Raw genomic sequence first — 24,552 nt, forward strand, 5'->3', positions numbered from 1 at the left:
GTCGACCTGTATCACACCCAAACTATGCCCTATTTTATCTTTATAATTAGATAACACCATGTTGTGTGTCCTCATATCAGTATCATACTTTCCTATTTTTCTTAGCAAGAAATGGGGAATCAAATTGACTACAACCCTTCCATCAATCAAAATCTTATTCAATGTGGTATTCTTGACTTTGGATCTTATGAATAGGGGCTTCAAGTGATTTTTTATACCCTCATCTTGCCTTTCAAAGAACGCATTTTGATCCGCGATGCAACCATTATTCATCACAAAGTAGCACACATGTTTTTGCTTCGCCATCTGTTCTTCATCATAGTCCACTGGTTTCGTCACCTATATAATGTAGTCATACTCCGTTGGAAGTACTGAAACTACATTACATATAACGTAGAAGTCATCCTCCGACCCTAAATCAAAATTATTTGTTCCCATCTCGTCGTCTCCTCCTTCGTTGTCCTTTTCGCCTTGATTTCCTTTGGGGAAAACAATTGTCTTCCTAGTGGTTTCTTTACTTGATCATCAACTTGGTTTTGATATGGTTTATTGCTACTTGACTCAACAACCTCCCTTTCAGATTTCTTCTTCCTTTGAAACCTTATACATTGGGTCCTTGACATTGGGTTTTCCCCTTTGTAATTGCTGGGCCCATATGAACGTCTCTCTAGCACCTGAAATTTATCTCGATAGGTCAGTGAGGAACCTATACCCATCTCAAAGTTCTTCCATTTATGGTGGCCAGATCCCTCTTTGGATGTAGGTCGAACCCACTTCCTCTAGAGAATGTTGGATGTTGGAACATAGGTGTTAGGCTTGTTCCTCAAATGAGTCGGGAGTTGCTGTCTCTTTTAGGGGACTCCTGATCAGTCTCTATTTATGCTATGAATTTTGTCACTTATTCGACAAGAATCCAGGTAATTTGTATTACTTTGTTTTAATTAATCTTTTTTTTAGTCTATTTCTTTCACCGATAGCTTACTTTACTGTTTCATCATTATTTAGTGTCATTTCTATTTTTGGTCGCATTTTACGCTTTGGGTGTGTGCATTTTCTGCATTTCAGGTTCAAACAGGTAATCAAGCAGGATCGAATGTAAAAACCAAGGAGAAGAGAAAAGAATCGGAAAGAAGATTTCACTGTCCAGTAGATCTGCTATGGCCATCCGGAGCACCGACTATGTGTCGTAGTAGGGGGGTCTGGCATAGAAGAAAACTTTTAGCAAAACAGTGGCCTGCTACGGCCACCCGTAGCACCTGCTACAGGCTGTAGCAGGGGACCTGGCACCAGACTTCTAAAATAGTGGCCTGCTACGGCCACCCGTAGCACATGCTACGGGCCATAACAGGCATGCATGGAAAAAGCCCAATTAAGACTTTTCTGTATCACTCCTGAGTGAGGGTTAGTTTGGTCAATTGTAAGGCAGATTGGATGAACTTTTATGGATATGTTTGTAGAAAGAAAAGAATTTTCTATAAGAGGGTAAAGTTTCAGACAAGAAAGGGACCTTTGGAAGAGAACAAGAATTGATACAATTCAGAATTAGAGAAATCAAGGTTTTGGGAGAAACACAATCTTTCATGAGCGAAAGCAATTGAAGATCAAAGTTCATCCAAATACTTGTAATGTCTCCGTTTTATATTTTGAACAGCTTGAATATTATGAGTATCTAAACCCCTTATTGCTTGGGGGGTGTCCCTGATTTGAATCTGTAATGACTTTGAGTTTACATTTGCAATGACAATATTATTTTTCAGAATTACCGTAATCTTTTGATGTGTTTAATACTTTCTCTTTTGGAACAACTGAGATTGTTGTATGATTATCAATTAGGATGGACCACCATTGATAATGCTTTCATAAGATATTTTGCAGTAGATATCACCTAGGACTAGGGATACCCTATATGAACCAAATTATTCTCAATATATTAAGGCTTAATTTCACCAGTAATTTTCTACGGAATAGAGATTATGGATGAATGATTAAATGTTTTCTCACCAAGGCCTTCGGAGAAAATACCCTTGAGAATTGGTAGTAATTAATTGATATTTTTTGATGCAATAATGACTCAGAGTTGTTACAGGGACAAATTACACACCTTTCCTAGCATGTTCCTTTACCTTGAAAACCCTTTTTATAGCATTATTTATTTTATTTGCCATTATTTTTATAACTTTGAATTCAAGACCCCAAACACAAGTTTTTGTATAATTGAACAACGATTCTAACTCAATATTTGCGAGCAGTCCTTGAGATCAGCATTCAGGGAACTTTCTCCATTATTACTGTACAAGAAAAATAGTACACTTACTATTTTTCCGATCCAGTTTTTGGCGCTGTTGTCGGGGACTGCCAAAATATAGAGTTTAAATTTAGTTCAATTGAAATTTTGTTGCTCTACAACTAAAATTTTATTTCTATCATTTAATTTATTTATACTTTTATCAACTAATTTGCCTCTGATATTTTATGCAACGTAAGACCTCAACTGAATTTCCTTTTAACATAGAAATCGAAAGAACTTTGCGTGCAAGACTCTGACAAGCTAGATTAGCAAAGCTGGAATCGAATAAAGAACAACCAATTGTTCATTCAGAGCCAGATTTAGAGCCAGAAAAAAGAGCCAGAAAGAGAGGCCGAAACGATGGGTGAAAATCCACCACCACCGAAAATACTGTTATGTGACTATGGGATGACAAATGCACCAGGAGGTAGACTAACTATTGTAAACCAACCGGTGAATGTGCCAAACTTTCAGCTGCATCCCAACACTATTAATCAACTTGAGAGGAAACCTTTTTCAGGAAAGATCAAAGAAGATGCTAACAAGCATTTACAAAGGTTTCTAACTATGAGCATCACTCTCAAAATAGAGGGGCACACATAAGAGGCAAAGAAGCTACGAATGTTCCCGTTCACTATATCCAAAGATGCGGAAGAATGGTTCTACTCATTACCTGCTAGGAGTATTACCACCTGGGAACAAATGGAAACTGCTTTTCTGAATGAGTATTTTCCAGCTTCTGTTTTCCTCAGGAAAAGATACGACATCATGAACTTCAAACATAAAGAAGGAGAATCACTTGGTGATTCATACAAATGATTCAATAGGATACTTGTTTCTTGTCCTACACATAACTTGGATCAGACAGAGCAAATGCAGATGTTTTTCAATGGTCTCCGACTGAAAACTAAACAATTGATTGATACAGCAGTCGGTGTCTCATCAAACTTTTCAACAGCCACATGTATTAAAAATATCATTGAAGCAATAACTGCAAATGAGCACTTGGAGTTATATGATAGGTGTTCAAGAAAATTTGAAGGAACTATTGATCTGAAGCTTGAAACTAATAAAATAAGAATCGAAGACATAATTGTTGTAGAAATGGAGAAGAAACTAAAGGCTATGAATCTTGTACCCAACATGTAGCTCAAATTCAACCAGTCCATAATGTAAACTGTGAAATTTGTGCAGGACCTCATTTGATTGTATACTGTGTTGCAACTGCGCAACAAATTGAAGAGATAAAATTTCTGAAGCAAAACAACCCTTACTCTAACACTTATAATCTAGGGTGGAAGAATCATCCAATTTTTTCTTGGAAAGATCAACAAGGGAATGTTCCAAAGCAGGGTCCCATTCAGTATCAGAACCAACCACAACAGTACCAACAACAACGATTGTACCCACAATAACATCAGCAATATCAACAATAAGCACCCAAAAAGGTTGAATGGGAACTTGCCATTGAAAATATGGCTACTCAAAATTCCTAGTTCCAAGAGGAAACAAGAAATAATCACAAGAATGTGACCGTTTCCATCAAAAATCTTGAAGTTCATATGGGTCAGATAGCACAACAAATAACAAGTTCTCGAACACCAGGTTCCTTACCAAGTGAAATAGTACAAAATCCAAGAAATCATGAGAATGTTAATGTTGTCACGACGAGAAGTAAGAAGTCTGCTAAAGATGAAAAAGTTATACCACCCGGAAAGCCAACTGAAGAGAAAAATAAAGAGGAGACAAAACCTATGATTAAGTTACCATATCCTCTGAGAGCAACAAAGAAGGAACCTAGAGAAACATACTTTGAGAAATTCATGACAATGTTCAAGAAGATAGAGAGTCATATGCCTTTTTTTGAAGCACTCGGGTGAATGCCCATTTACACAAAATTCATGGAAGAGGTAATCGCCGAAAAAGAGACCAACAGGAGAGGGATTGATAGCCTTGAAGGAGAAATGTAGTGCAATACCACTAGGTAAGAGAATTCTAAACAAATAGAAGGATCCTGGAGCGATCACAGTCTCATGCACTATAAAAGAGAGAACTTTCAAAAAGATACTAATTGATTCTAGAGCTAGTGTGAGTCTGATGCCATTATCAATCTACCACATGTTGGGTATTGAAAATGTCAGTGATACAAGGATAAATATGAAGTTTGCAGATCACTCGATAAAGAATGCATATGGGATAACAGAAGACGTGCTGCTGATTTTATGATCATAGACATACCTGAAGATGAAGAGACACCTATCATTCTTAGTCGACCATTCATGCAGACAAGTCGATGCAATCTCGACATGGACCATGTCACATTAACTTTAAAACCTTATGATGATGAAATAACCTTGAATGTTATTGAAAATAGGAAGCTAGAGGTAGAAAAAGAACATCAATATCAAGTAGGCATGATCAAGATAGATGTGAAAAGGAAAAGTAACATACCAACATCAAAAAAAGACATAAGAAGGCCTTCGCAACTACCATCACCTCCATTAGCAACTCCGAATGAAAAAACTCTTAGTTCCAATCCAAAAGCAAAAATAAAGAAGGAGAGGCCTTATCCTCAAGGACGATGAATTGGCTCGGTAAAGAATGTTTATCTACACGGATAACATGGTAAACCGTCGAGCCATGCGACGTTAAACGAAGCGCTTCGTGGGAGGCAATCCACGCTTTTACTTACTGATGAAAAATTTTGTTTTCATTATTTGTTTTGTTTTATAGTCAGGTGATATACAATCCCTCAATACGGGGAGGCAGAAGGAGATACATGAAATTAAAGAAGAATCGATAAAGAGAAAGGTACACAAAATAGAAAAACCAAGAAGTGGAAAAAACCGAGTTCTGGAGGAAGTACCAGAGGCCTACTACGGGCGCCCGTAACATAGGCAATGACCCGTAGCAGGTAGGATACTGGTAGTGGTGCAAAGTCAAAATCTCACTATGGGCACCCGTAGTGAGTCTACGGGTAAAAATGCAGAATTTTTGAAACCCTCCACCTTCTCTCACCTTGAGCCCACCCACCTCTCATTACCCAATCAAATTCCATCATATCTCATTATATCCCTTAAACCACCAATAACATCTCATCATTACCCAAAATCATTACCTTCATCTTCTCTTTCTCATTCAAAACCTTCCATCTTCATCACTTATCTCTCCAACTTCTCACAAAAATACCATTGTTGTCATCACCAAAAGCTTTCAACTCTCTCCACAAACCCACTCAAACTACAAACTCCCTTCTTTAAACTTTCCTAAAATACCATCATGAATATTATTCCGGATTTAAACTTCACTGCAACTCAATTTTTCAATCGACATTTTTTCCCGAAGATGCCTCCGAAAAGAACCAATGTTGCATAATCATCCAGAACGAGAAAAGCAGTGCCCATAACTCAAACCCTCACAACATTGTTTTCGAGGACGAGGAGCAAGTCAAAAGGTACTCGGTGCTCGCACGACATAAAATTACGCTCTCCAGGTACATGTGTGAACGAACTCTTACTGATTTGGGGTTAAAAGTTGAGGTAGATAGAATGTTTCATGTTATTGGATTATTAGAGTTCATGCATTTTGAAGCACCAACTTTTAAGCGCGTAACTCTTGAATTTCTGAGTACACTGGATTTTTAGCTGCAGAGAAAATGACTCGGAAATGTGAGGTACTACTTTGGTACCCTCAAATTTTTCCTTTTTAATGAATATCATGAATTAATTGTTGAGGACCTCGGAAACATCCTTAAGCTACCCATCTAGGCGATGTACCCGATGACTTTCCGGTGAAACATTTTTGGTCCGACATTACAGGTAGTCCTTGGTACAGTTCCGCAATCGCCAAGGCATCGATGATTAAGAACCCCTGCTTCCGGTACGCCTAAAAGGGTCTAGCCTACACTCTTTTTGGCTGGGGTGATAGTATCGGGGTGGCCATCCAGGGGGCTTAGGGCTAATAATGAAATTCTTAATGTTGTTGCCTTTGCAACTAATTATTTGGGTAGAGTTTCTTGTGCACCCACATGAGGCATTTTCGTGGTGGGTATCATTACCCAAGTTGCAGAGCATCTCAGATATGCCCTCAATCTTTCCTCTGACACCCCTGTTACAGGTAAAGCGAAGATTGACATGGAATCCCTCATTCACCAAGGGATGATTTATGTTACTCATAACAGTTACTCACTGATGAGTCGAGGCCAGTTTGTCTTGGAATTACCTGCCCCTAACATGGTAAGTGTTATTGATCGTTCCAACTGGTTATATGCGAGTGTCGCCCCCAATGAGGAGGACGGACACAATTTAGATAATTTTGTTGCAGGTGACACAATGGAGGAAGAGGCCACCTACCAACAAAAGTTTATACCTCCAACTCAAGAGCCAACCCAACAAGGTCCCACACCATTCTCTGTGAATCAGGACCAATGGATGTCGATGCAAGCAGAGCTCAGAGATTTGAGAGCCGAGCAAACCCGACAAGGAGTTGAGCAGGTTCGACAAGGAGCCATGCTGGAGGAAATGCAATCCATGATGCAACAATTGATGTTGCATTTTCCTCCACCTCCCTAATGAGGGCACTGTAAGTCAACCCTCTCTCTTTATTATTCTAAAACATTGAGGCCAATGTTTAGTTCAGGTTTGGGGGAGATTTACTGGTTTCTTTTTAGTATTCTTTTTGTTGTTTCTTTTTATTATTGTTTTTGTTACTATTTTGATTAAGTGTTGTCAAGTAATACACAGTTGCTGGAATTCAGTGCTTGAATAAGTGACGAAGGTTAGTGAAAACAGATGATTGGTTAAGGCCAAGGAAGTACCCCCGAAAATGTTGATACTACTGAAGATGATCGAACACAACTTTCTTGAGCTCGACCAACAGAGGAACCATGTACATCCCAACTTAAGAGGAAAGCTGCATCACACTAGAGGTATTAAGGAATTTGTTAGCTTTACCAAACATGGTGAGAATTAAAATCCAAACACAAGATTCATCATGAGAGATAATCCAGGTATGTCTCTATCACTCATAGTTTGTATAAGTTCTCTTCGAATTTCACTGCATTAGTATACACACTGAGGCAAGTTTTTTCTTTTAACCCTGAGCCTTTAAAGCCAACCTTATTAATTATTATCCTTCGTTCACCCAATTTGAGCATGTATCCCTTTGTTTGTATATATCACCACATGAATGTAACTCGCGGTCCAAACACTTCCTTACCCTATTAAGAGAAAGTGTTAGGTTCTTTAAGTTGTGTTTAATTCTAAGTTTGGGGTAGCCCCATAAGAAACTGAAAGTAAGGTGAGTACGAAAAAAAAGACTATCGAAAAAAAAAGGAAACGAAAGAAAAGAAAATTTTGATGGAACAAGAAAAGCACTCATCGAATGAGAAACACTCAGTTGGGTATAAAACCAAAAACAAAAAGAACCGAGCAACAGAGCTGAAAAAGAAAAAGAAATGTAAATGATATGTTAGAACAAACACACTGAAAAGAATAATGACATTGACTCTGGACCCAAAAACCATTTTTACCCCTTTCATATCCCATCTTAACCCAAACCCCGCTATAACTTGAAAGACCTCAAAAGTGTGTGTATTGTGCAGGTGAGATGAAAGGAGAATTCATTCGAGCTTATGAGTTGGTATTGCATACTATGAAATCATGAGTGTAAACATTGTAGCCCCAAGAGTATAGGCGGGTATGTGAAACAAGCTGACAAGTGAAGTAGTACTCCTAGGTGGAAGTGTGGCGGAACAAATAATTGCGGAAGGTAGGGGACCCTGAAAGAAGAAGAATAAGTAAGTTATGAAAGATCACACCAGTTTTGTGGTAAAAGTTGATTCTTAGCCTATTTTTGGGGGTGACAAAAATTTCTTGAGGACAAGTAATGAGATAAGTTTGGGGTTATGATCAGTAACCATTTATACTATAAATTTTGTCACTTATTCAGCAAGAATCCAAGTAATTTATATTACTTTGTTTTAATTAATGTTTTGTTGAGTCTACTTCTTTCACCGATAGCTTATTTTACTGTTTCATCATTATTTAGTGTCATTTCTATTTTTTGTCGCATTTTATGCTTTCGGTGTGTGCATTTTCTGCGTTTCAGGTTCAAGCAGGTAATCAAGCAGGATCAAATGTAAAAAATCAAGGAGAAGCAAACAAAATCGGATAGAAGATTTTACGATCTGGTAGGTCTGCTACGGGCCGTAGCAGGAAGCCCTGATGACAAAGAAGAAACCAAGCAAAATAGTGACCTACTACAGCCACCCGTAACACCGTCTACAGGCCGTAGTAGGGAGGTCCGGCACAGAAGAAAACTTTCAGCAAACAGTGGCCTGCTACAGCCACCTGTAGCATATACTACGGGCCGTAGCAGAGGACCTGGCACCAGACTTCTAAAATAGTGGTCTGCTACGGCCACCCGTAGCACATGCTACGGGTCGTAGCTGACATGCGTGGAAAAAAACCCAATTTAGACTTTACTGTATCACTCATGAGTGAGGGGCAATTTGGTTAATTATAAGGCATATTGGATGGACTTTTGTGGATTTGTTTGAAGAAAGAAAAGACTTTTCTATAAGAAGACAAATTTTCAGGCAAGAAATGGACCTTTTGTAGAGAACAAGAATTGATATGATTCAGAATTAGAGAAATCAAGGTTTTGGGAGAAACACGATCTTTCATGAGCGGAAGCAATTGAAGATCAAAGTTCATCGAATACTTATAATGTCTCCATTTTATATTTTGATCTTCTTGAATATTATGAGTAGCTAAACCCCCTAATGTTATGGGGTGTCCCTGATTTTAATCTGTAATGACTTTGAGTTTACATTTGCAATGGCAATATTATTTTTCAGAATTACCGTAATCTTTTGATGTGTTTAATGCTTTCTCTTTCTGAACAATTGAGATTGTTGTATGATTATCAATTAGGTTGGACCGCCATTGATAATACTTTCATAAGATTATTTTGTAGTAGATATCACCTAGGACTAGGGATACCCTGTATGAACCAGATTATTCTTGATATATTAAGGCTTAATTTCACCTATAATTTTATATGGACATAAAGATTAGGGCTGAATTATTAAAGGTTTTCTCACCATGGCCTTGAAAGAAAATACCCTTGAGAACTGATAGTAGTTAATTGATATTTGTTGATGCAATAGTGACTCAGAGTTGTTACAGGGAAAAATTACACACCTTCCCTGACATGTTCCTTTACCTTGAAAACCCTTTTTAAAATATTATTTATTTTATTTTCCATTATTTTTATAACTTTGAATTCAAAACCCCCAACACAAGTTTTTGTTTAATTGAACAACGATTCTAACTCAATATAAGTGAGCAGTCCTTGAGATCGACATTCGGGGAACTTTTCCCATTATTACTATACAGGCAAAATAGTACACTCGTTATTTTTCCGATCAACTCCCCTTTTGTCAAAGTAGAAGTGATGTTTATTGTTCTTCCATTTTCCTTTCTGCTGTGCTTGTCGAGTATTCTCTACCTCCTTAGAAACCTTTTTATCGAAGATTGTATTATATCTTGGGTAGAGTGTGACCTCTGACTCCTTAACCTTACAACGATGAAGGAAGTCGACCAGTCCTTCCTCAGTTTTGGAGACAGACTACGTCTGATTTTCAATGCTTTTGATAACCTCCTCTTCATCCTCCATGTCGAAATCTTCACTAATTTTGACCATGTTGATCTCCACAAGTTCGACATAACGGGTTTCCTCAACTTGTAGTAAATCATAATCAATCTTCATAGGTGACTTATTCTTGCCATCAAACTTCAGTCTCCTGTCATTAAGAGAATTTTATACAAGATCCCTGAAAAGAAAACATTGTGATGTTTTATACCCCCAAAAATTGTGATATTTGCAAAAACCTCTTTTCTTTCTTTGTTCTAAAGATGGCACTTTTTCACCTTGATGCACTAATATTTGACCATCCGCAACCAACAGATCGAAGATCTCATCACATTTGATCACATCAAAAGTATAGGTTTTCATGGGAATTGTTCACTCTTTTCAGGCTCAGTAGGATTCTTTCCATTTGATGGTGTAAGAAGTTTACATACATATAGGGGTCCTGGCTTCAACTCAGCCAAGTCGACCTCGTTCTCTTCGACATGATTATATTTGATATTTGACCCAAGGTCATTGTATTCCATGTCCGCATAATCCACTCTTTCTTTTTTATTTATGTTCACTTTGGCTTTCTCGGCCTTTAACTATTCGACTTGTCAAACTCGGTCTTCCAGTTGGGCCATATCACTTACATATTATATATCTAATTTCTTTATTATGGAATAATCTAATCACCGAACTCCATCTCGACTAATTCGTGCTCAGGCACTTGGGTGAAATACCTTGCTTTCAAAAGTCAGAACCTATTTAGGTAATCACTAATCGATTCAACAAACTTTTGCTTCACACTTGACAATTCTTTTAGGCTGATTTTAGACTGTCCCATATAGAATTGTTCATGGAACAATCTTTCTAAACGAGTCCAGTCATTAATGGAAAAAGCGGGGAATGTTATACACCATGTAAACACATTTTTTGTAAGAGAAATAGGGAAATATCTCATCCTTAAATTCTCTTTATTCGCTAGGTTCATCGCTTCATTCAAATATCGAGCGATGTGTTCGACTGTAGATTCATTAGTATCACCAGAAAATTTGGTGAACTTACGAAATTTTTAACCCCTTGGGAGTTCTGTCTGTAACACGTACTCCAATAATGGTGATGTGTAATTTTTCTTCTGAAGGCCTAAGTTCATACCATTATGCACCATTATTCTTTCGACTACGACTACAAGAGTATTATCTCCTAACAATTTTTTTTGCCGGACTCCTTGGACCACTTGGTCAGCATCTTGATTTTGATTAACTATTAAGACTGACGGGCGATTAACTTCTCTAGGCCTCTCTTGTTCGACTACTTGGGGAAAAAATTATTGGCCTTGATTAACTGTGTTTTCTTCAAAGGGTATTCCCTCGTTTTGAGTCGGCCTAACCACCTAGGGTTGTACAATTGGTTGAACTTGCGCCTGAGAGGCGCCAAAGAAATCGACAATTTGAGTCATTTGATTTGCCAATTGTTGATAACCATGATTCATATTTTGAATCAACAGGTTAAATATAACACCTATTTATTGGGTAAGCAAGTTAACCATATCATGGTTACTTTCATCTATTTGTTGTATCATCGCCATCACGGTATTTGTAGTGAAAGTCGGCATCGCTTAGGAACCAAATCCCATCCCCAATTAGGGTTGCATGGTTTGACCAGGGTTACCTATAGCCGATCCTGATGCCAACAACGATGAATATGCAGTTGTTGCATTCTCAGCAAATGTCGAAGCATTCATATTCAAGCATGTCATCATTGACATTGACATGCCAAAAGGTTGTTCCCGACCAGACATAGGCATTGTGAAATCGGTGGCAAAAGGCATGAAGTCACTTGCCATGGTCGACCTAGGAGTCACAGAGTAACTCTGTGTTATTGATGGGGAGAATGCCATCCCCATCTTGCACAATCGAAGGCATGGTCGTCGTGGTGGATATGGAGGGATTTTCTTCAGTCAAATTTGCAGCGACCGTGCCTTCCTTTGTGTTATTGGACGAATGTTATCCATTGTTATTATTTATGGGATTCGCCATTCTTATAACTTATCTCCTAGTTGGTCTTTTGATGTCTTTTTTTGGTTATCCTACCAGTCTGCAATCTCATGCATACTCACAAATTTTAGAAGTTTCACAAATGAAGAACTTATGCAAATTTTAAAGAAAAAGTAAATTTTCGCACAGATTACCCCATCGGGTGTGCCAAATTGTTTACTGTGGATTTTGGTAAATAAGAACAAGTTTGATTTAACTTAAGGGATTAAACTCGAAAAGATCCCAAAATGTATTGTGCAAAAATTTATGAGTTTGAAACATTTTAACATTTAAAGTTGAAAGTAAAATATTTGAAAATAAACTTCAGAAAAGCAATAAATGACTTGAAAGTAAATTCATTAATTCATAAAATGGAACATATATACATACATTCTCATAACACTTTTTTCTCGCTAACACTTGGATACTTTGAGTTTTCATAATTTCTTTATAATTGTGGACCCCTAAAAGTAGAGTGAACACTAACTATATATTAGTCCTAACATAACTGTCTACAACGGTCGACGCAGGAAATCACGCCATGTCTTTGATTCCATGCAATATTCGCCCCAGACAAGCTTCCATGTGTCCTTGACTAACTGCTTGATCTTATATATTCGCTTCGTTCGATCGTGGTAACATCATGTGCAAAAACATAGAATTTCACTAAGTACAAAAACTAATAAATCCCCGGTCTCTAACTTCTTGGAAATTCGACCAAGGTTAGCAACATCATCCGATGAAAATTAGTTTGTCGAAAAACACATGCTTGATCTCACGGTCGAATGACCATTTTGACCTAAGAAGAACCCAAATCTTCAAAGTCTTCAAAACTTTAAAATTCTTAAAATCAAGGTTGGCGTCAAAAATTCAAGGTAACACTATGTTGGTGACATACTGCTAACAGTGAGCTATCCATATGAGGTAGCTAAGTTCAAGAAGGTGCTGATGAATGAGTTTGAGATGATTGATATAGGAAATAAGGTATATTTTCTAGGGATGAAGATTATGTACTTTGATAAGAGTATAATCTTGCATCAACTGAAGTATGAGCTTGAGTCTCTAAAGAGATTTGAGCTAATAAATAACAAGTTTGCAATCACACTTGCTAAAACAAATCACATACTGGATTCTGATGTTGAGGGTGATGACGTAGATGCTACAACTTTTAAATAGTTAGTGGGCTCATTGAGATATCTATGTAACACCATACCTAATATTTTCTATACAGTTGGAATGGTGAGTATGTTTATGAACAAATCAAAGTGGTCACACTGCCAAGATGTTGTCAAGATACTGAGGTATATTAAGGGGATTCTGAGGTATGGAGTTATGTTCCCTTCTAGTGCTAAATCTGATTCAGGGTTGATATGCTATTCAGGCTTTGATTGGTGTGGAGACAGAGTTGACAAAAGAAATACTTCTGGATATTTTTTCAAGTATCTGGGAGGTCCCATTTCTTGGTGCTCCAAAAAGCAATCAGTGGTTGCATTGTCAACCCGTGAAGTTGAGTACATTGCAGATGTTTTGTGTGTTTGACAAGTTGTTTAGATTATAAACTTGTTGCAAGATCTGAAGATTAAGGTGAGCAAGCCTGTGAAATTGATGATTGATAATAAATCAGTTATATGCTTTGCCAAAAATCCAGTGTTGCATGGAATGAGCAAGCACATTGACACGAAGTTCTATTTTCTACACAACCAGATTCATAATGAAGTGCTTGAAATTATTCACTATAACACTCATAAGCAACTTGCAGATGTGCTGACTAAAGTTATCAAGACCGAACACTTTATCCATTTGAGGTATAAAATTGGTGTTGTTGATTTTAATTAGATGAATATGAATTAAGGGATAATGTTAGTTCTAATTCATATTCATTTCATCTGCATTTAAAGTTTGCATTTGAATTTCATTTAGTAGGTGATTCTGATAGTATATAAATTGAGTTTAATTCAGTTTGTAATAGAATCTGAAGTGCAAGCATTTTTTCAATTAAAAGAAAGTTAGTGAGAGTGCACTCCTAGAAACTATAAAATGTGTTCTCCTAAAAAAAAATCTTTGAATAATTCTAATCATAAAAAGTACTATAAATTAGACGTTAATAAGAAATAAAGAAATATATATATAAAAAAACTAAAACTATTCTAATTTAAAATATAAGACTAATTATGTAAGTAGAGTAAAATAAGAAAATCAAAATATAACCAAATCTAAAATATAAAAGCAAACAATAATACATTTGTGTATTTCCGAAATCTTTCTATTTCTATTTATCATTTTACTTGTATACATCTATTTTTTCTGTCATATCACTCAATCACAAACACACTCTTTCTCTCTATTTCCCCTATAAAATCCTTATCACTCACTCATAAATTTCCCTCCCAAAACAACACCAAAACACACATAACAAAGTTGCCTCATTCTAACATTCTATCTTTTCTTACTCATTACCATTCCCAACACTCTCTCAATTCACTATGACCCCCTTAAACCACGCCACAACCCACATTTCTTTCTCCAAAACCACAACCCTCACTATCAAACCACAATGCATAACACTCATTCAACCACTCAAACCCAACACAAAACAGCACTCTCACGAAACCTTAAAAACCATACACAAAACAAACATTTCATCATCAAAATCAACAACAACAACAAAACCATTCCCATTACCAACAAAAGTTAGCAAAAGATGGAAAGAATACCAAGGAATAACCAATTGGAAAGGCTTACTAGACCCATTAGACAACAACCTCCGTTCCGAAATCCTTCGCTACGGCCATTTCGTCGAAGCCGCATATAAATCCTTCGAATTCGACCCTTCTTCCCCAAACTACGCCACCAACAAGTTCCCCAAAACCACACTCTTCAAAAAATGCGGCCTACCAAAAACCGGCTACAAACTAACCAAACACTTGCATGCAACTTCGTCCATCCAACTACCTGGTTGGATCGACAAAGCACCATCATGGGTCGCAACAAAATCAAGCTACATTGGCTACATCGCCGTATGCAACAACAAAAACGAAATCAAACGACTCGGTCGAAGAGACGTTGTTATCGCATTTCGCGGAACAACAACATGCTTAGAATGGCTCGAGAATCTTCGTGCTACTCTAACCAACATTAGTTCTCATGGAATCATCATCGATCATGAAAAAAATAATCAACCCATGGTAGAAAGTGGGTTTTTGAGTCTCTACACTTCAAACTGTTCTAACGAAGTTCTTTCTTTACAAGAACTTATAGAAAGAGAAATCGATCGAATTCTGAAAACATACAAAGGTGAAAATCTGAGTTTTACTATAACTGGACACAGCTTAGGAGCAGCATTAGCGATACTAACAGCCTACGATATTAGAACATGTTTTAAAACAAGCTTCCACCGGAAACCGTTAGTAACGGTAATCTCATTCGGAGGTCCGCGTGTCGGTAACCGGAGCTTCCGGTCACTTCTGGAAAAAGAATCCATTAAAGTGCTACGTATAGTGAACTCTGATGATGTTATAACGAAAATGCCTGGGTTTGTTTTCGACGATGACGTGGAAGATGACGTGGACGAGAATGTTGATGACATGGCATGGTATTTGCCACGGTGGATACAAAAGCGAGTGGAGGAGATGAGGTGGGTGTACTGTGAGGTTGGGGAGGAGTTACGGTTATGTAGCAGAGATTCGCCGTACCTGAAAAGTGTGAGTATTGCCACGTGTCATGATTTGAAGACGTATTTGCATCTTGTTGATGGGTTTGTCAGTTCTTCGTGTCCTTTTAGATCTACTGCCAGGAGGTTTCTTCACCGGTAACTTTTGAAAGAATGTGTAAGTTTGTAGCAGAGAAAGATGATATAGTACATTACACATATTTGGGTGTTCATGTATAGTTTTTTTTGTTTTTTGGTTATAGTACATGGATTATTTTATTTAGTTTTAGTTTTTCATTTTTGAAAATATTGTAGTTTGGATAATTCATGATTTGAATTGAGGATCAAAAGATTAGATTGACAAGACTACTATGTGCACTTAATCTAACTTAACTTAAATTCCACTATGGTATAATGAATCTAGTATAGATTCTATTAGAAAATCTAAATTCTAAGATATTTAACTATTACATAATCATTTAAAAATATCAATATTTTATTATTACATAATCATTTTAAAAAAGCGATAAATTAATTTGAATTTATGTTTTATTTTATTTTATACTCCTTTGGTTTTACAAAGAATAATTCATTTGAAATAAAAAAATGTCTCAAATGAATAATACATTTTAATTTTGAATGCATATTTTTTAATTATACTCTCTCAGTATTATAATTTTTATCATTTTTAATATTTGATAAAAAAATATTTAAAACTATAATTATCTCTCTTTTATTTTTATTTGTTTTTAATCGGTGTGAGATGATTAACTGAATCATTTATTGTGAAACAGAGAAAATAATAACGTTTAAGTGAACATAATTCGTAAAACTATCCAAATTAAAGTCAAAATAAATTTCAATGATAAAAAAATTTAAATGAGATGAACTCGTATTCTTTTATGATTTTTCAATATGTGAATAACGTTTAACTAGAGTAGTTTTAATTTTTTAGATTTTGTGTAGATTAATCATAGCCTAATTATGGGAAAATAAATAGAATTTCTATTTAAATATAACTTAAGTGTGAAAAGTATTTTATAAAATTCAATTTAATTATGATTAATCATGATAAATTTTAAATCAGATATGATAGTTTTCAAAGACGACCATGTTTTTAACAAATGAATCATAGTATGTTTTTAACAAATGAATCATAGTAACTTAACCTTTAAATTTACTATTCAATGATTTGATTTTATCAACAAATTTAATATATTTTATCAATTCAACATAAAAAATTTCTCTTGCATGACATCTCTCTGTAACATGCATTTTTATGTATAAAGTGAATGAATTCTTGCATGTATAATGTATATATATATAGTAGAGTATAATCTCTCACAATTAAAAAAAACAGTTAAAAATTTAAAATGAAATGAATTTGAATGAAAAATTATACTTTACTCTCTCATCTCTCATATATAATTCACGAGATAATTCATTTCCATGTATAGAACTAGCACAAAGGTGGAGACAATAAAGTTTAATTTACTTTACTCATATGCAATTAATGTCCTTGAAAAAACAACGACACAAGTAGTGGATTGCAAGGAAATCGACGAAGAACTTCATACTTTCAATTATATATTACATGTGAAGATAGAAAACTAAGGTAGATAATTACATATAACGATCTATAAATAAACTCTTGATAATAATACTCTCATGCTTTTGTCCATTTTAACTATAAAGCAACAAACTTTTTTCAACAATTAATTGCATAAATCTCTAGTTTTGTATCGTAGAAAAGCAAAGTATTGATTCATGCATAATGTATTATTTGAATAATAAAGTTACCATCTTGTGTAGTAAAATGACATTGCCACAATATATCAAAGAATGGTCCACAATAAATTAGCTCAAAAAAGGAAGAAAATTGTATGAGCAATTAATATAAAAGTTTTACATAAGTAAATGCTGAATATTAAATGGGACCCAAAATTGGTCTTTTTGGAGTTCTCTAAAGTACTTTCCACAATCTAAAATTCTCATTGTCCACATCAAGTTACTAACGAAAGGTTGAAAATCATTTCCAATATATTGAAAACATTTTGATAATTTTCATCTAGGAAAATAAGAGCTCTTACTTATAAGGAAAGTAATGAACCAAAAACATTCCCAAAATTTTTACAACATTTTACAAGTTACATTCTAGAGGGATTTTTGATCCCAATATCTTTCTTTATTCATGATCACGCCATTGCCATTTGCCACTATAAGTGTCTTCTCAATCATGTCCAACTAGAGAGAAAAATCTATTAGAAATTTTTGTGACTATGTCACTTTTGGTAACTCCCGTTTTCATAAGAAACAAAGTACAAATGGAAATAATTAAAAAAGCTATGATTAGAAACCTTCCTTTCCTTTCGTCTATGATGAAACTATCCTTCTCAAAAGGATGTGTGCAAGAAATCAAAGTATGAATAATTTGTAATCGATGGGACTAAAAGATGGGTCAATTATTCAAAAGGTCAAAACAATATACTCACTTCGTTTCTATTTATAGACTTTAATGATACATTTTCCATATTTTAAAAAAAATCATGATATAATTATTATATTATATTTTGTGCAAATAACGTGTTGATTTAGGTTTGTAAGATAGATTACTACATTGAATTCATAATTTTGTCTATGGTTGAATAAGGTCTTATTATACATTTGTTATATTTAAACCACGCCTAAATAACTTTTATACATCTTCTAAGTATAAATTATATATGTTAAATTATTAAAAATTAATAATATTTAAATTATTTTAAAATGATAAGAGAATATATGAATAAAAATTAATTTTTTAATTCAGAAGTAGACAATATTTTTGAAGTGTTGCAGTAGACACTTTATATTTTAAATTCAGAAATAAATAGTACTTCGTGAAATATTGCAGAATGCGGAACAGTATAACTTTAAAAATTATCGTTGTAGGTGAAACAATAGAATATTTGATAAAAATGTTGTTGTAGGCGAAACAATATAATATTTGGTAAAAGTGCTGCTATAGGCGAAACAATTCAACATTTGATAAAAAATATTGTTGAAAGTGTGTGTTTCATCAAGGGTCACAACCTTGTGAAACAATACTACTTTAACCTATAAATTGAGCATTCATGATTTAAAAAAATACAACCCAAAAGTCTATCCTCTTCATACAAAATTTCAAATTTTATCTTCCTTACATTTGAGTTTTCATCGGTATTGTGCAAACTCAAGTATAAATTAAATTATTTTGGACATTCCTGCTTTCTAACTCTAAGACATCTGAACATGCTTAAAATACTTACAAAGAAAATGATTTTGTTTCGATCCATTCGATTTAAATTAATTCTCTAATACTATGATAAAATAGTTTAATTGAAATTTTTATACATGATTTTAAAAAATTTAAGACATGTATACTTTTATGTATAACTATTAGTAATTAATTTTAATGATTTTTTTTATTTACGCACTAGAAAAATAGGTATAATTATCTATAAATAAAATGTATTAAAAACATAAAATTTATTTTAATATAATAAATAAATCAATATAAAAAGATAAAATGAGATCAATTTATTACTTGTAAGTATAACACACTATTTTTTATGATGCCTAAAGATGTTTTCATCACCTTTTATATTCTGAAACAAATTTATAGTATTAATAAATAGTATATATTTTGACAATGAGTATTAAAAGTATTTTAAAAATTTATAAAAAGTTTATATTTAGAGAGAAGCAAAATCTCCAAAATAAATCTTATTACTTGGACAGAGAAGATATATATAAGTGGATTTCTAACTAAAGCAATATACTAATGTAACTAAGTCAAGGTTCACATACATTGCATTTGCTTACATAAATATGAAGAAGTTGGAGCCAAGGAGTTGTTGAAAATGGTTACAAAGAGCTTGTAGTTTTCATTGTTAATTAACAAACCGATAGAGTAAGTATATATGTCCTTTCCTTGATAATAACTTGTCAAATTGATTTTAGGTTCTTATGCCAAAAAAAGATTGAGTGTAGCTTTATAAATAAAATTGATTCTCATTTTTGTTTCTCTCTTTTTTTTCCCTTTTTTTTTTCTCAAATTATCTTTAGTAACTTTATTTGAAGTGTGTTATATATTAAACAACATATCTCTTTTTAAATGAGATTTGAACTTTAACATTAGTGGTTTAAAATTAGAGATGAAGATTCAACTTATATTTATTGGATATTTAACAACTACTTGTGATAAATAGAGTAAAAATTCTGCACTAAAATTATTAATGTGGTTAGTTTCGGAATAACAAAGATAATAGTTGTAAGAATTAATTATTCATCGAAAAACTGAGATATAAATAACCCTACAAAGAAAACATAAACCACAATAAATAAGTTATAAATTTGGTCATAATCTGAGTTTTGTTTGGTGTAGTATCCACATTTCATAGGTAGTGATCAGAGGAGGATTTAGATGAAGAGTAGGGGATGATTCGATGATAAAGGTTTGGTTTGATTCTTGCCTCCGTGATGGTGATAGGGGTATGATCACGAGCCCCGTGGTTATGGGGACGAAAAATATGCGAGTAACTGATTTAATTGATCTCACCACTTACATAATCAACTTTCTTTTTAATCAATGTGATGCACAACACATATTAGCATTAGCTATTATAGAAGAAGAAGAAGCAGACAATGAATGATTTTGGCATTTCACTCCTCATGGTAATTATAGCGTTAACTCATGTTATCGGTATATCATGGAAGGTCTAATGGATAATAGCAACATGCATGTAGAAGAAAATTGGAAGAAGCTTTTGAGCATCAAAATACCCCAAAAGGTGAAGGTGTTCTTATGGAGGGAAGCACCCGGTTGTTTACCAACGCAATATCGACTTCAAAGTCAAGGAGTGTAGTGTATATCGATGTTTGATGTGTGAACGGTCATGTGAAAATGATTGGCATGCTTTATTTGGGTGTGATGAGCTTGAAACTACACGAATTATACCTGAGCGCATCACACGCTAAAAGATACAACATATTCGTCATCAAACTTTATTTATTCCCGAAGGAAAAGAAAAACATCGATAAAACCCAGAGGAAAGAGAAAAGGGTAAGGAAGTCGGTTATACAAGGGGAAGGTATTAGCATCCCTCACATTCGTGGTACTCCATGGGAACCGTTTTGAATGTTCTTTGCAAGAACAGGTGTTATCATCTAAAGATTACTTGCGAAAGGGAAACGGGGGTTAATAATTAAAGTGCTCGCCAAGGATTGGGGCCATTATGCCTACGTATTCTCACTATGCAATGAGAAAGTCAGAGCTTTTTCGTTCATGGAACTAAGACGGGTGTGTTAGTTGTTTTTAATGAACAATATTAACGTTCGTGTTCTACTGTCAACTTGCTTGTATGCTCGAGCATAAGAGTCTTAAGCATTTGTTTGTTTGTGATAGAATTGATGAACTCGGATCACACTCTAGCAGTTAAACATTGCTTGCTCGCACATTGAGATTTAAGCATTGTTCACGGTAGAACGGAAGTAACACGTCCTTTTTGAAAAGTTTTTAAACTGAAAATGAAGCCCAAAGGAAAATCTGAGTTTGATGAGGTGGGTTTTCTTTTATTATGAAAAGAGAGTCATGATTCAAATCATACTAAAGTCTATGAATGGAGATGAATACGACGAGCAACTGGGTCATTCGTCCTGTACCCAAAGATATTCAGAATGAGGATAGGAATTCTCCACTCTCATCCCTTCTCCACTACTTAAGGCTCGTATCTTAAGATCCAATATTCATCTCCATTCAAAGTTCTTAAGATCCAGTATCCAACACAACTTGAACACAGTTTATCTATCAAGTGATCAAGGGTCTTTTGATCACTTGAATAAGCTTGGGGAATTGAGCATATTTAAGGATTTAATTTATCAAAGCGAACTTTGATCAACTAAATCAATCGGGAAAAAAATAGTTGAAAATGAATTGAATCATATACACAATAATCTAAAGGATTAACCGGACAATTAGAAGACTTTTACAAATCCTAAACTAAGGGAGCATGCAAATCAGGATATTCTAAACCCTAGGGTAAAAGGGTCATTATTCACAAGTTATTAATATTGAATTAATTCTAACAACTAAAAGTCTAATTAAACTCAATTAAATCTAATCAAATTCTAATTAATTCTAATATTCTAAAAAATCTAATTAACCTAATTGATTTCTAAAAAAATCTATTATCCTAATTAAACTAATGTTCTACTATTTCTAAAATCCTATTACACTAATTGAAACCTAAATCCTAGTTATACTAACATTTCTAAAATTTAATTAAACTAATCAACTTTTAATAGAAATAAATCGTGGAGATTTTTAGGTTTCAATTAAAAGTTAATACCATGAATAAACTAATCAACTTTTAGTATTAACCATGGTATCAATTAATTAATATTAACTTAGTTGATGTAGTAGAAACAAAAACCTACTTATGAAAATTAATTCAAAATTGGTGGTTCAAAGTCCACTTATGTGTCATACCACAAAATATGGAAGAATGGAATGCACATGAAATGACCTAAGCAAACATGTTCAAATGTCTTGATTTTACTACTGAAGCACAATGAACACAAAACTTTACTAAATGAAACATACTCCATGCCATGGTCTAAAATAATTCAATTGGAATTAGGATGCCAAAACTTGGGATTTTTACACATTGATTGTTGACTTTGGTCAACTGGTTGACCAAAAAGTCAACAGTTAACCAAAGGTCAATTTGCACAAAAGCCAAACCACCAGTGGACCCTGCTTATGATGAATCTTAAAAATGTAATGTATGAATGGATCCAAGAAAAACCAGACTGACAATCTAAGTAATTTCAATGACCTGTTTGAAAGATTCACATTGCATTAATGATCATGCCATGCCCTAAGGAAACTTGTGAATGAATCAACTGATGACATGAACTATGATGATATGTACCACAATGAATGGATGACCAACAATCAATCAATCAATGCAACAACTAGTCAAGGTTTAATCAAGTACACACCAATGCAATGAAACATATTATCACCGGATGAATGGAGAATGAGCCTCCCATTGACCAAAGAATCTTGATGGATCCAAAACCCTAGACACAAGGTAGCCAAAATCCACAATGCAAAAGATATAGGGGAATTTGGCTTTCAAACAAAGCACGAAGCTCCACTGGCAACACCTCTAACCATGGGCCCACAATCAGGGTTTAGAAGTCAGGTCAATTGCACAGAAGGTCAAACACCAGATCCCAATAAGATCAAGATCAAGAATTATGGTTTGGATGTCCATATGAATACCATGGTGTAGGCTTCAAGAATCAAGGTCCCCAAAGGGTCCATAAATTAGGATTTCATTCCATATGATGAGCAATGCCATAATCTTCAAGCAAAGCCCTTGTTTTTATTAACCATAAACCATAAATCTGTGATGCTCATTAGCAAGTGTTAATCATGAACGAATGAAGCATGATTGGCTACATATGAACCTCAAGTCATGGGTTAGATGAAAAGCAAAAAGGGAGGGCAAATTTTAGGATATGACAGATGCCTCTATTTAGTCTTCTCGGCCTGAAGGTATGAATAGCAACGACTTCCAGAAATTCGTGGTAAGAGAGGATTAAATACCAAAATAACCAAGAAATTTTTCCGCAGAGAACAAATGAAATAAATGAGATGTAAGGTAAGGGTATTAATGGAAAATTGTTCAATGGATGGTGTATAGGCTTTTGTATATGATTATCTATTAGGGATCAATTGAAATGTATGTGGGGGAAATGGGTCAACTGTACAAAGGGATATTTTGTGAAGTCATGTATGAAGTATGCATTATGCTATGTATGCAACGCATGACTGATTTCTTTCATGTCTTTCCATATATTTTCTCATTCTTTTCTTTTCCTTTTTTCATTCTTGCCTTCATTAACAAGTTTTGGCATATAACCGACGATCAAGGTATTCCCGCAAGACTCCACGAAGGTAAAAGAATTATGTGTTTGCAAAAGGCAAATACTAGAGGATACAAAACTGAAATAAGACTCCCCGCAAAAGGTAGAGAACTGTCTTGTAAAAGGCAAGTAGCTCAACTGCGAAAAGACCTTCTCGTATGAAAGGTAACAACGATTCCTTAGCAAGAGAGGGGAACCTCTGAATACAGTTAAGAAAATAGATGGACATACTTGTCACACAAAAGGTGATGAGAATTACTTAACAAAAGGTTAACAAGAAAATAGGAATGAGGGACGACTTCACTAGGGAATATGATCTTCTCGAAAAACAGGTAGCGACGACTCCTTAGCAAGAGAAATGGAATCTTCTAAACAAAAGGTTAACAAGAAAGATGGCCAAATTTCTCACACAAAAGGTAATGAGAACTTCTTAACGAAAGGTTAAGAAGAAGATGAGAATTAGATTCTCGTACAAAAGGTAACGAGAGCTCTTAGACACAAGGTCTGATGGGGATTCTCACACAAAAGGTAGTGAGAACTTCTTAACAAAAGGTTAAGAAGAAAGTTGGAAGGGATTTCTCGTACGAAAGGTAATGAGAAACTTCTTCATGAAAGGTTAAGAAAACGCATGAAAATGGATATAATTTCTCCAGTAAAAGGCAAATGAGAAACTTCTCAACAAAAGGTTAAGAAAGATGGATAGGATTTCTCATACGAAAGATAATGGGAAAACTTCTCAAAGAAAGGTTACGAAGAAAGCTGGAACAAATGATCATCTCATACAAAAGGTAGCAATGACTCCTTTGCAAGAGAAAATTTCAAATGAAAAAGGAAAAGGATACTTACAAAAGGTAAGCAGGTTTAGGAATAGAAATCATCGGGCAAAAGGATGAGGAGACTTACAAAAGGTAAGCAGTTGGGGATGATAGTCTTCATGCAAAAGGCACAAAGGGGACTCACAGAAAGTAAGCAAGATGGGGGAAGCC

General features: G+C 34.8%; 1 protein-coding gene across 1 annotated transcript; it reads left to right on the forward strand.

The window, feature by feature from the left end:
* Nucleotides 1-14,388: 14,388 nt before the first annotated feature.
* LOC127126873 (phospholipase A(1) DAD1, chloroplastic) lies at nt 14,389-15,773 on the forward strand. Its single transcript, XM_051055882.1, has one exon. It carries the CDS (start codon nt 14,445-14,447, stop codon nt 15,771-15,773), a length of 1,329 nt encoding a protein of 442 aa, XP_050911839.1. The 5' UTR covers nt 14,389-14,444.
* The last annotated feature ends 8,779 nt before the right edge of the window (nt 15,774-24,552 follow it).

Source organism: Lathyrus oleraceus, chromosome 3, assembly GCF_024323335.1.
Source record: "Lathyrus oleraceus cultivar Zhongwan6 chromosome 3, CAAS_Psat_ZW6_1.0, whole genome shotgun sequence".
NCBI lineage: Eukaryota > Viridiplantae > Streptophyta > Magnoliopsida > Fabales > Fabaceae > Lathyrus > Lathyrus oleraceus.